Source organism: Centruroides vittatus, unplaced genomic scaffold (assembly GCF_030686945.1).
Source record: "Centruroides vittatus isolate TY-2023 unplaced genomic scaffold, ASM3068694v2 scaffold_2931, whole genome shotgun sequence".
Taxonomy (NCBI): Eukaryota; Metazoa; Arthropoda; class Arachnida; order Scorpiones; family Buthidae; genus Centruroides; species Centruroides vittatus.
Genome location: NW_027122696.1, coordinates 74,174 through 85,750, shown reverse-complemented (window position 1 = coordinate 85,750; position 11,577 = coordinate 74,174). Strand labels below are relative to the sequence as shown.

Sequence of the window (11,577 nt, the reverse complement as noted above, 5' to 3'; positions counted from 1 at the left end):
TCCCCCTCGAAAGGAATTTAGGCGAAATTTAGGGGAACATTCTCATGGCGTACCCAAACTGTATTGCTTTTATTATATGTGTACCAACTGTGTACCAAATTTCAACTTTCAACTCCTAAACGTTTGGATTCTGCGCTTTATTACTATCATTATTAACTTATCTCAATCATACTATAAGATTTATTTAGACAATATTATTTGTGTTTTATTATAGCTTACCAGCTTTTTCATATATTTATATACGATATTTCCATGATAAATAAGTCTTTTAAACTCTGTCTATCTTGTAGATGATATAATCCATTTAAATTTTACTTTTTATTTTAAACCATAATACAGTAAAAAAAACTAATGTTGCCAGGTGGCTTCAATACAATACCGGTAAACCATTTTTTCTCCAATTATTCTATGCTAAAATAAATGTTAAACACGAATCTTGATTTCAGTACACAATATTTAAATGACAAAAAATAATTGTTAAATTTAATAAATTTGATAGTCTCATCGTAAATAATAACATAATCCATAACAACATAATTGTATATTATTCAAAAATGTGTAATTTCCAATTCTGAATCTTCTTTCAGAGAAGCCATAAATGCTTCCGGATCATCGGAATAGCATTTAAATTTTTCTTCCGATTTCTCTAAAAACTGCTTAACTTTTTCGTCTTCAAAATTTTCGCCAATATACGTAAATTTGCCTTGGCTGAAGTGCTTATTATTTTCCTCTTCGTACAATCTCATAAATTCTTCGTTCTTACGAAAGAATTCTTCGTTGGCTCTAATCATATTATTGAATTCACTCGGATCTGAAGGCAAATTACCTCCCAATTCCAAAGGCAAAAAATCCGGATGGATGAATTCGTGCAAAGTAGACATGTCGGAATGAAAATGCAACTGCAAAATGGAAACATGTTTAGAAAAATTAGTGAAATAATACATAAAATGATTAATTTGATATATGAAAATTTAAATTTTTTGAATTAGAAAATATACGTAACCTAACAATTAATTTCTAAAATATGATACTATACAATATATGTCTGCCTTTCAGACTTGTATTGTGAACAAGGTTGATGCCATTAAGAATCAAAACAATAAGAACTGTTAAGAGTAATGGAAGCAATGAAAACTTGAAACCAGAGATATTCCAGATCCTGATATATTAGGATGATACTGCACGACCGTATAGTCGATAATTTCTAAACAAAAAGATTTCGATTACGAGAGACTAGAACAGTCTCGAACAGCAGATAAATACCGGAGATGAAATAGTCCTGTCAAACCAATATTTCTTACAGATATTACGTTGCGTCGTGATCAGCCAAATACTATTGACATATGTTTTTATGCTTCCTCATTTTCTCCATGTTTCAGTACCGATGAAATCTCCTCGTTTTTCAAATTTTTCTCACACTTGGAAAGTGTACACGACAAACAAGTTTCATATTTATTTAAACTATATTATAATTAGAATAACGTCTTTTTTCAAATTTAATTACAATCAAACATGGCGATTTGGGATAAACACTCTACCGGAACCACAAAGTTTACGGATATCACAAGTTCCCCCCATAGAAAGAAAATATTTTTCTTTCTCCCTGTAATTTTCAATCATTTAGTTTGAAATTTGTTAAAAAACATAAAATTATTTAAATTGTAAAATTAGATTATATTTCTGTACTTACCCTTTCCTTCAGTTTAGTTGATAATAGAGGAATCGTCATAGTTAAAATTGCTTTTATCATAATATTCAAATTGACAACATGTATTTCCTTGTATCGAAGCGGATAACTGTCTTTCTAATAATACATATAACAATATTAAAAACGTAATGAACTTTTATAAAAATTTATTTTTATTAATATAATTTGTTTTATTATTAAATACTATGAATATGTGACTCATTAGAACCACACAACATATTGTGTGCACTGTTCTTCTTGATTACTGCGGCCTATGCTAGTTGGAAGAATTTAAATAAAATGATGTTTGAGGACAGTAAGATACAAAGATTTCATTAACGTTCAAGATTTAATTTATTACAACAAGTTAAATAAAATCATTAAAAGGTGAAATTTTTTTTTTTTGTCTAGAAAGAGATAAGTGGAAGATGAAAAAATGGATTGTTAAATTTTCGTTAGTATAATTACGAAATAAAAAAACTGGACTTGCTCCGATATTAAAATCATCTATGCCACTGAATTTTCGATATATCTGTTGAAAGAACAGTATACGGCAAGTTGCTTTGTGTTCCGATCATAACTCATATTACTATATTACAGGATATATAAATTAATATTAAAAAATAAATTCTTACGAATAAAATGTTCATTGTTGAATTCACGTAACTTGGTGACATCTGCAGAAAATGTGATAGTGTCATTCCCCCAGCATCTAAAATAATAACGATACATTTCTCTTGAGTTCGATGAAAATTTAACATCAGATCGAAGTTGAGCATTAGAGCACGAAATGTATCCGTTATATTTGCAACAGAAGTATCCCATTTACCTAAGAAGATCAATTGTTTAATATGAGAGAGAATATCGCTTATAATCATAATTATATTTAAATTTAGTATAAAAGTTCTTTTAATGAATTTCGCGTATTTTATTTTGGGTGAAACCGAACAAATGTAAGCTGTTATCCGTATTGTTGTAAATGTTTTTAGAAGAAGATTCATCATGGTTAAGTAGAATAATCACTAATAGCGATAAAGTTGTACTGCTGCGGAATTAAGAAGCATCTGCTTACTCCGTCGACCTTTAATCACCAAAATTTAAGAGCATCAATCCGTCTAATAAACAAACATTCCAGATAAATTTCAGAAATTATCGACAAAAGCAGAAGAGTTATTAAGCTTCAAAAAAGGTGGAAAAAAATTGTGCCCCCCTCACCTAATATAGGAACATACAGAGATTACTCCCGAAATATTTTGCACTTCTTGACGTTTTAAAGTGTCCTAAATCCAAAAATGTAAAATCTTGGGAGGCCATTTTTTGACTGATCGCCATACTTTTTTTTGTCTGCTGTATATAACAAACAGGAAAGTAAATGAGATTCATGTAAAGTAAAAAGAATAATGCTGAATATGTGAATGTCCGTGCATTTTTTTTAAAGATCATGTAAAATATGTTATAGAATTTTCGGTTTATATGCATTTGCCCGAAATGCATTTTGCAAATAAAATAAATAGAAAATAAAAGACCTGTTCGAATGTAAAAATCTTCGTTTACTTTAATCAAGGTGGACAGTGGCAAATACAGATAAAAAGACATCATTATTTGGCATCTCATCTACACTAATTTAGTGAATTAAATAAATAGAAAAGAATTAAACAAACATAAAGTCTGAGTACTCTCTAATACTTTTACAAGAGATCAATTAGAATATTAACCTGACTTTCCTAAAATTTTCATCACAAATTATCACAATCTACAGAAAATATACTTTTTATAATTTTTTAAATATTCTATTAAAAATTTCTCTTCATAAGAAAACTAGCAGACGACGATGAGTAACGATAATGAAAATTAAAATTATTAAAATATATCGAATCTATCGTGTGCCTGGTTAATCTTACAATGGGTTGGACGAAAGACATTCTTAATGCACAAATGTCAGAAGGTCTCAAATAGCATCTTATTTTACATATAAAGTCTAGGACATTCACATGTCCTGCACTCTATATTTTATGAATAGGCCTACATATTTTTGTGAAATTCACACAATAAGTTTGCAACAATAGAAAAAGCTAATGTTTTTCCCACATTGTTTAACTTTTACGCAGAAATTCTTCACAAGATTTTATTTTCAAAAGTTGTAAGAATAATAAACTTATATCGAATTTATTTTCATATTACCTTTAAAGCATTATTTTGTAATAAAACATAACAAATAACTTTAAATAATAATTCGTCAGTTCGTCAGTAAGTAAAGAGTGAACGAGAAGTCTCCAATTGTAGGTTGTATGTTCATTTTTGTTTATTCTCTTGCGAGTAATACATGGCGCTGTGTAAATAAGAAAGAATTGAAGTTATTTTGATGATAGTGACTTGTAACCTTTAACTGGATATATTCAAACATTACATTTATCACACATTATGTTAAGCCCAGGTGTATGAAAATTACAAGTCACACGTTATTAGTTACGAGACTCGTATAACTTATACCTAGTACGAATTACATGCAGCTTCCTACTGATTATAATTAAGCTTCAGTAATTAAAGCTGCGTACGACAAGTAGCTTGTTAGTTAATACAAAAGTATACATTCAGCATATTTTGCTTATAAACTCTATTTAGTAAAGATTGTAGCAATTACAAGCGTTTTATGTAACAGGTCCATGTCGTAGATTCAAGCGACATTTCGCTGACTATTGTGTCTACCATCAAAATAACTTCAATTGATTCTTCCTTACTCAGTGCCACCTTTTATCTGCAAAAAGTTCAAAAATGTCAACATAACTACAAAGAATCTAGAATTATGGGACACGTTGTACAGTGTGTATTACTAAAGAAAAGTAAACTTTTTATCAATTTCTGTGAATAAGTTAAAACATTAGATTCGATTATTTACTTTAATTTTCTATATGTGCTTAGTAACAATTAAATATCAACAGGTCTACTTACTGATTTGACAAAAATAAATAAATCTTCCTTCATTATCTGGTTTTGGTAAAATTTGAGCACAATTCAATGGCAAAACATGTTCTAATGTAGAAGGAAGCAGATCCTTAAAGTACTGAGGATACCTTATTCTCACTTCATAATAATTCTTCAGCAGTTTCAAAGATCTTTGCATATCATATTTTCTAGCACGAAGAATTCCAAGAAGAAAAATGTCATCCATACGACATTTGATCCCTTGATCTTCTGTTTGTAATGTAAAAAAAATAATATAATGTATTATTATGTCTTAATGTAATGAATCTCCACATAATTATGTAATATTTATAATTACAGAATATATTTTAATTTCATAATATAGAAAAGCGTCTATTATTCAGTAATTATATTTGTGGCACATTATATATTTTAAAGTTCATTTATAATTATTCGATAAAATGTAATTTGTAAAGAATAATTCGAATAATTTTTAATATTGTTATTTGAATAACTATCCTAATTGTACGATCTACAATCAATAATTGAGTGTTTACACTATCAATAATCTGTAATGTGTGATTATATTTTTTTAATCCATTGGCTTGACTAGATGCAATAAGTGATGCCTTGGAAAATCAAGAATAAGATTCCTATTAGATTCAGAATATTAGTTATAAATAATAAAAATTGATTTCAAGAACATGCTCGTGATTTTGCCTTGGAAAAGGCCAATCATATACAATCTACACGAATTTATTGACATGAAACTTTTTAAAACATTTGTTTATAACTTCATGAATCTTAACCAGTGTGAATAATACACATACAAAATAAACTTAAATTGGATGTCCCTGTTTAGTAAGTGCAGACTTCTGGTTTAAGCACTGGGTTATATATAATGCTGTATATATTAAAGTAAGTTAAGCTACAAACAAAAGCTTAGTTCATGCCTAACCTTTTGTTTGTTGATATATTTTTGAAATAAAAATGTTGCAATGAGAAACTCAACTTTTTTCTCACGTTACGAGGAAAGGAAGTTGCAACGTTTTTCTTGTAATACTGTTATATATATTTAGCATAATCAACCTAGTAGATGACAGGAAGTATGGGTTTAAATTACAATATGTGTAGACTTCTCCACGAATAAAATTCATTACAATTTGTTTATCCCATTACTAGAGTACAGAAGAGTCAGCCGTCATATAAGTTACTGTTGCTGTATATATTAATCATGAACAATAGAAAAGGTTAGCAAAACAGAATCGGAATTTCAAGTTATACATATTTTATCAGTAGGGAACTACAAAATCAAAAAATCCAGAAACGATCTGCGTAACTTTTTTGGCGAAACTTAAAAATTGTGTGTGGCCATTTGTTGTTATTTTATTCAAAATTTTTTTATTATTCAATATTATAAAATAGCAAAAATTATCATTTTTCGGTAGAAATGAGTTTTATAAAATAATACAAATGCTAATAACGAGTAAATAACGTCATTTAGTTTGACCTCGAGATATGAGACACGAGCATTTTTTATCTTTTCACCTTTTAATTTTTAACCCTCAAAATTTAATATCATCAATCTCTCAATATACAAACTTAATTGCAAATTTTTAAAAATTTTCCACCAAAGACAGAAGAGTTGTAAAGATTTGGGTGAACAAAATCGTGCTCGTCCAAACACACTAACAGTAACACATATAGAGAAAACCTGTAACTTTTACTTGCACTTCTTAACGTTTCAAGGTCCTCTAAGCCCAAAAATATAAAAAATGTTGGAGATGGAGCTATTTTTTGGCCAATCACCATGCATTCTGTTTGTTATATATAACACCCGAAAAAGTAACAATTACTAAAACTTGCTTAATCGATTATAATATTGCATATCAATTCTAAGTTTACACTACATTTTAGTTATACTCAATATAGTAAAATAGAAAAGGCCTAAATCTATTTAACTTTTATTCTAGTTATAATTAAAACTTCTACTTACTTATAATTTTTTTAAATGCATGAAGTGCTTTATCGTCCCAAAGAAATTCCTCTTTTTCTTCCGGAAATATAGAATCTTTAATTTCCATTACGATTAGAAAATTCTGTAAACATTAACAAATTTCAATTGAAATTTTTAAACGTTTGTAATTAATATTTAAAATGTTTTTCGAGAATGAAAATAAAGCGAATTTTTATTATATTATGTAGCATATTGAAAATAAGCTACGTAAGAAATGTTAATAATAAAGTCTTATTTCAGAATAAGGCACGTGAATAAATTTAATATAATATTTGGTTAATGTTACCTTAGGTTCCGAGATTGCGGTGGTGGGATTTTTTCCCTACGTCGGCGTCTGCAACGGGGAAAAATTTTTTCCCTAGACTCGTGACGTCGATGCCCTCGAGAATTTTTTTCCCCGGTCAGTTTCGACCCCGACTTCCATGTTGCCGAGTATCCTGTAACCTCGAAACGGCGACGGTGTGTGTAAATTTGCGACGGTAGAGGGAGCCTTTTCGTGACGTCGTGCGAGAGTAATATCGGCGGGAAATTCATAGTGGTGTTACGCGCGAATATGCAAATGCTCGATCTGTGACGTGATTTCTGTTCGTTTCAATGCAATTTTATGCAAATTGACTACCAGTTGGAAACGTGTGCTGCCGTGTTTTGCGATTTGGATTATTACTCGTGTTTTTTTTCGTGACGATTTTTCGTTTTCAAATTAACTCTTTTCGGATAATAATTGTGGTTAATATTTTTTCTTGCATTAGTAAGTATTTTTTTTTTTTTTTTTTTTTTTTACAATTTTTAGCTAAACGTTAGACGAACCTGAAACTAGAAATTAAGGATAGGCTGTGTTTTTTTCTTCCCACCATTCCAACCTCCCCTCGTTTAGTTATTACCGATTGTGTGGAAATGAGCGGTTCGGTCGATTTGATTTGCAACGACGAATTTCGGGTGAAATGCACTTCCCGTGATTTTTACAAGTCGATGGAAGACGACCGTTTGGAGTTAGGTGTACCTCCCTTTGTCGATAGCGCATTTAAATTTGCTGTGAAATTAGGCATACAGCCGACTGAGTCCGTTTGCATTGATTGTGATTCCTGGCCCTCCAGAAAACCAGGCGAGAGATTTCCAACTTTTGCCCAACACTTAAGCAACACCTGTCCGGGCAGGGAAAAGTGCCGATTTGGTTCCAGCCCGAAACCGTTCTCGCAGCACCTGCAACGATTACGAAAAAGAAAGCTAACAAGAAACAAGAAAAGGAAAAGATACCAAAAAGCAGCATAGTAATACTAATTCAAAAGAAGGAAAACGCCAACCGACCAATAAAAGGGCGGCCGAAGCGAAAACAACAGCGAATAAAAGAACTTCACCGAACGAAAATCCGGAGTTTAGCGAAACCGGCAAAAAATTGGATCGAAAAGGAAAGAAACAAAGGAAGAAGTAGTCGAACTCCATCGAAAAGTGAGTAAAAAATTACCTTTTCCCTTTTTTTTTAATTTTTTTTCATTTCGGTTAAAATCCGCGAATTCTGCATAGCATTTCAAGATGGCGGCCGTTCGCGTGGCCATCTTGAATCGCAGGGAAAAAATTTTTCCCCGGAGCGGTCGCCGACGTAGGGAAAAAATCCCTACGTCCCCATCTCGGAACCTAAGGTAACATTAACCTAATATTTTATATCTAGCATGCTTTATTTACCAATTACATTTTAAATTATTTAACATTTTCAAAGAATTTTACTGAGAAATTTGCAGCTACATAATACAGTTGCTTCACAACTATAAAGTAATTACTAAAATAATAATCTTAAAAATGTAAAGGTGAATTCATTTGTCTTTTTCTTCTGTATGTAAATAAATCATTAATATTGAAGTAAATAGTAAATAATAGGAAGAAAATTTCTTAAAATTTTATATATATTACTAAAAATTTTAATAATTATTAAAGAAAGCATCTTTCTAATACGTACACGAGTACAAATAATTATATTAAATTTCTACAAGCCGAAATGCCCGGAAGGAAAGTAATGAGGTTAAATATTAATATAAAAACTATAATTGTTACGAAATCTTAAAGGAATGGAATCACGAAAGGAGTGGAGTGCCATTTTTCATGATAATTTATATGGTTTTCAATGTCACTAAGTAATATAAATCAAACAGACACCGTGCATTCGTTATTATAGATATGTTATACAAGTACTGGTTTTTGAACTTAATCTAGTATTTAAAATTAACAAATTAATGGATAAATATAAATATTTAGAAAACGTGCATTGAGCTATCTCTCGATGATTTCTTTCTGTATAATTGTTTCGTTTGTCAACTTTTTATTAACAGAGAAATAGGAATGTCCGAAGTTTCAATATTGGTGCATTAAATTTATATTTAGAAGGGAACTTCCTGACTCGAATGGCTATTTTGATGTATTTAAGTTTAAATGTGGACTGTGAATACATAATTCATGTTACAATTGACCAGTTTGTTTCATTGTAATGAATACATTCCTTCTCTCTTCTTTCGCCTCTTCTCGCTTCTTTTTCCTACCTCTCCTCTTTTTTCTCACTTTGCTACGTTGTACAATGTACTAAAATGTAGTAACTAAAATATTAAAATATATTTAATGATATTCTCGGATTACATTTATAAAGTTTGAAAGTTCGAATATCGAAACATTCGAAGTCTAAACGTGTGTAAGATCTTCGCTACTACGTATAAATCATATTATCGAAGATTTTTTACTCGATTTAGTGCCAGTTTTAAAGGCCATTGTCGCTATATTTCATTTCTTTCTTATTTCCATTTAATTTCCTGCTTACTACATTTGGTGTGAGATTTTTTATTCTATTCTTTTTCGAACAACAGAAATTATTTGACTGATTATTTTAGAATTTCTATAGGTATAAATATATAATTAGTACATCAAGTAATTTAAATAGTAAAAATATATTTTTTTTAATGTTTTCACAAATTAAATAAATTTTTTAATAATTAATAATTTATTTAGTGGCAATTTTTAATATTTAAATATTTAATAAAAATATTTAATAGAATTTTTTAATCATCAATTTTTTAATTAATAAATTTATAAAATAAGGACGTTATTGACGTTTGTTAAGACAGTGACATAGAAAACAACTGTCCAAGGTTCAGTACAGTAGAAACTTTACACGCAACGGTTTGATCAGATGCTCGCGATAAAATTTTATAATAAAAATATTATTTTATTAAAAAAGCATTAGAGAAAGTAAAAAAATTCACATCAAACTTGAACTACCGCGTTTATTATATTTTGTCATACTCTGTACGTCGAGCAACTCGTTATACGTTAAATAAAACGAAGTGTAGTGAGTGTAGTTTAAAATATAGTGAATAGATATAGTTTAAACAGACAAGAACAAGATTAAAACACGAGTCCACATATAGTACATTATTTATCTTCTCAACTGTAAAAATCTGACTAGAATTGAATTCTAAATAGCAAAGTAATTGAAAGCCAAAATTTACAACAATACGTAAATACTTGCACATTGATTAACTAGTTAAGTAACGCTGTATCAGCGTGTAGTCGGAACGAAGCTGCTCCCACCTTTATTTTCTAGATTATGAGAAAAAAAAAAAAACAAAGAATCATTCGTTCTCAACAATATATTTGATTTTTATTGGATCATTTAAAGGTACAAATATAAGGTCAGAATAAGCTATTAATTAATTGCTATGCCAACGTCTCACGAAATTCTGTCTATCACTATGAGCCTTGGATTGACTCGTAGCGATCTTTATTGTGACTCTTTAAAAATACTGAGTCAGTTATTTTTTTCACTCGACTCAATGTAACATGGGTAACACCGATGTCTCTTTTTTCTCTATATCTATTTCGATTTTTGGAAGAGTTAATCCCTGTGATTTATGTATAGTCATCAAGTATGCTAAGGTAAGGGGAAACTGTCTACGAGATCGCAATATACTGCCATCGTTCAAAGAGCGTGTTATGGGGATTATTGGAAACAGATTACCATAGATGAATTCCACTAAAATAAACATTAGACATATATATTAGGAGCATATATAATGTAGCGTATAGTTCCTAGTGAACCATTGACAAGAGATTTCCTTGCACCCATAAGTTGACTCTTAGAATGATTCTGGCATTAACTGAGAGATTCAAATACTTGGAGAGTCCAAGAGCTGAGTCATCTTTGGACAAAGGCGGGGAAATATCTGGAGTGTTTTCAGATGCCATATAAGCAACACGGTACCCAGTTGACTGCAAGTAGTCTTCGTTGCTTTGTTTACCGGTAACTTGCTCGTTTGTTGAATATAGCCGTTTGGAACTGATTAAGTATATCTCTGGATAAATAGGCTCGATTTCTTGTCGTCAGAATGTACAGATCTGTATCAGACAAATCACCCGAAGCTAGATATTGTAAGACATCTGTGAAGGAACTATCTGCGCTATTTTTCTCTACGAGAATTACTAAGTTCAATGAACTACTCAAAAGAATCAAATGAGAATGTAATGTAATGTTCCAACCAGGTAGGGACCTTGTTGGGACATTACGTTGTAAAAAAACTCTCGAGGAGAGAGGAGTATCTTTAACAGGAGGAGGCTGACGAAAATCACCAAACAAATAGACAAAGAATCCACCAAACGGCGGATCTTTCTCGGAGTTTATCGACTTCAATCTTCTCTCGATCATGTAAAGCATTCTTGCACCAATCATTGACATTTCTTCGATGGTGATGAATATGAGCGACTTCATCTCAATCTGGAATCTCTGCGCAGCTTTTTCATTTAGAGATCGAAATTTCGCACTAACGATAGGAAGACGGAGAGAATAGATCGTAAAGCCGATTGCTGCTCCAAGTTTTAAGAAGAAAACTTTTTAAAACTTATTATCTTATAAAGATTTTTTATGTTTGTTGTGTATTTAGTTAGCGATAACATTTACCTTTCAAAATTACCGTTT

At 30.4% G+C, this 11,577-nt stretch overlaps 1 protein-coding gene across 1 annotated transcript in view; it reads right to left on the bottom strand.

The window, feature by feature from the left end:
- Positions 1 to 299: 299 nt before the first annotated feature.
- LOC136987974 (alpha-tocopherol transfer protein-like) overlaps positions 300 to 11,577 on the bottom strand; it is a 15,283-nt gene continuing 4,005 nt past the window's right edge. Inside the window, exons 2-6 of the mRNA XM_067285744.1 lie at positions 6,606 to 6,708; positions 4,637 to 4,879; positions 2,323 to 2,516; positions 1,691 to 1,804; positions 300 to 899 (exon numbers count right to left, since the gene is read on the bottom strand). Coding sequence (XP_067141845.1) covers positions 549 to 899; positions 1,691 to 1,804; positions 2,323 to 2,516; positions 4,637 to 4,879; positions 6,606 to 6,693 — 990 coding nt within the window. The 5' untranslated portion in view covers positions 6,694 to 6,708 and the 3' untranslated portion in view covers positions 300 to 548. The remainder of the gene's footprint in view (positions 900 to 1,690; positions 1,805 to 2,322; positions 2,517 to 4,636; positions 4,880 to 6,605; positions 6,709 to 11,577) is intronic.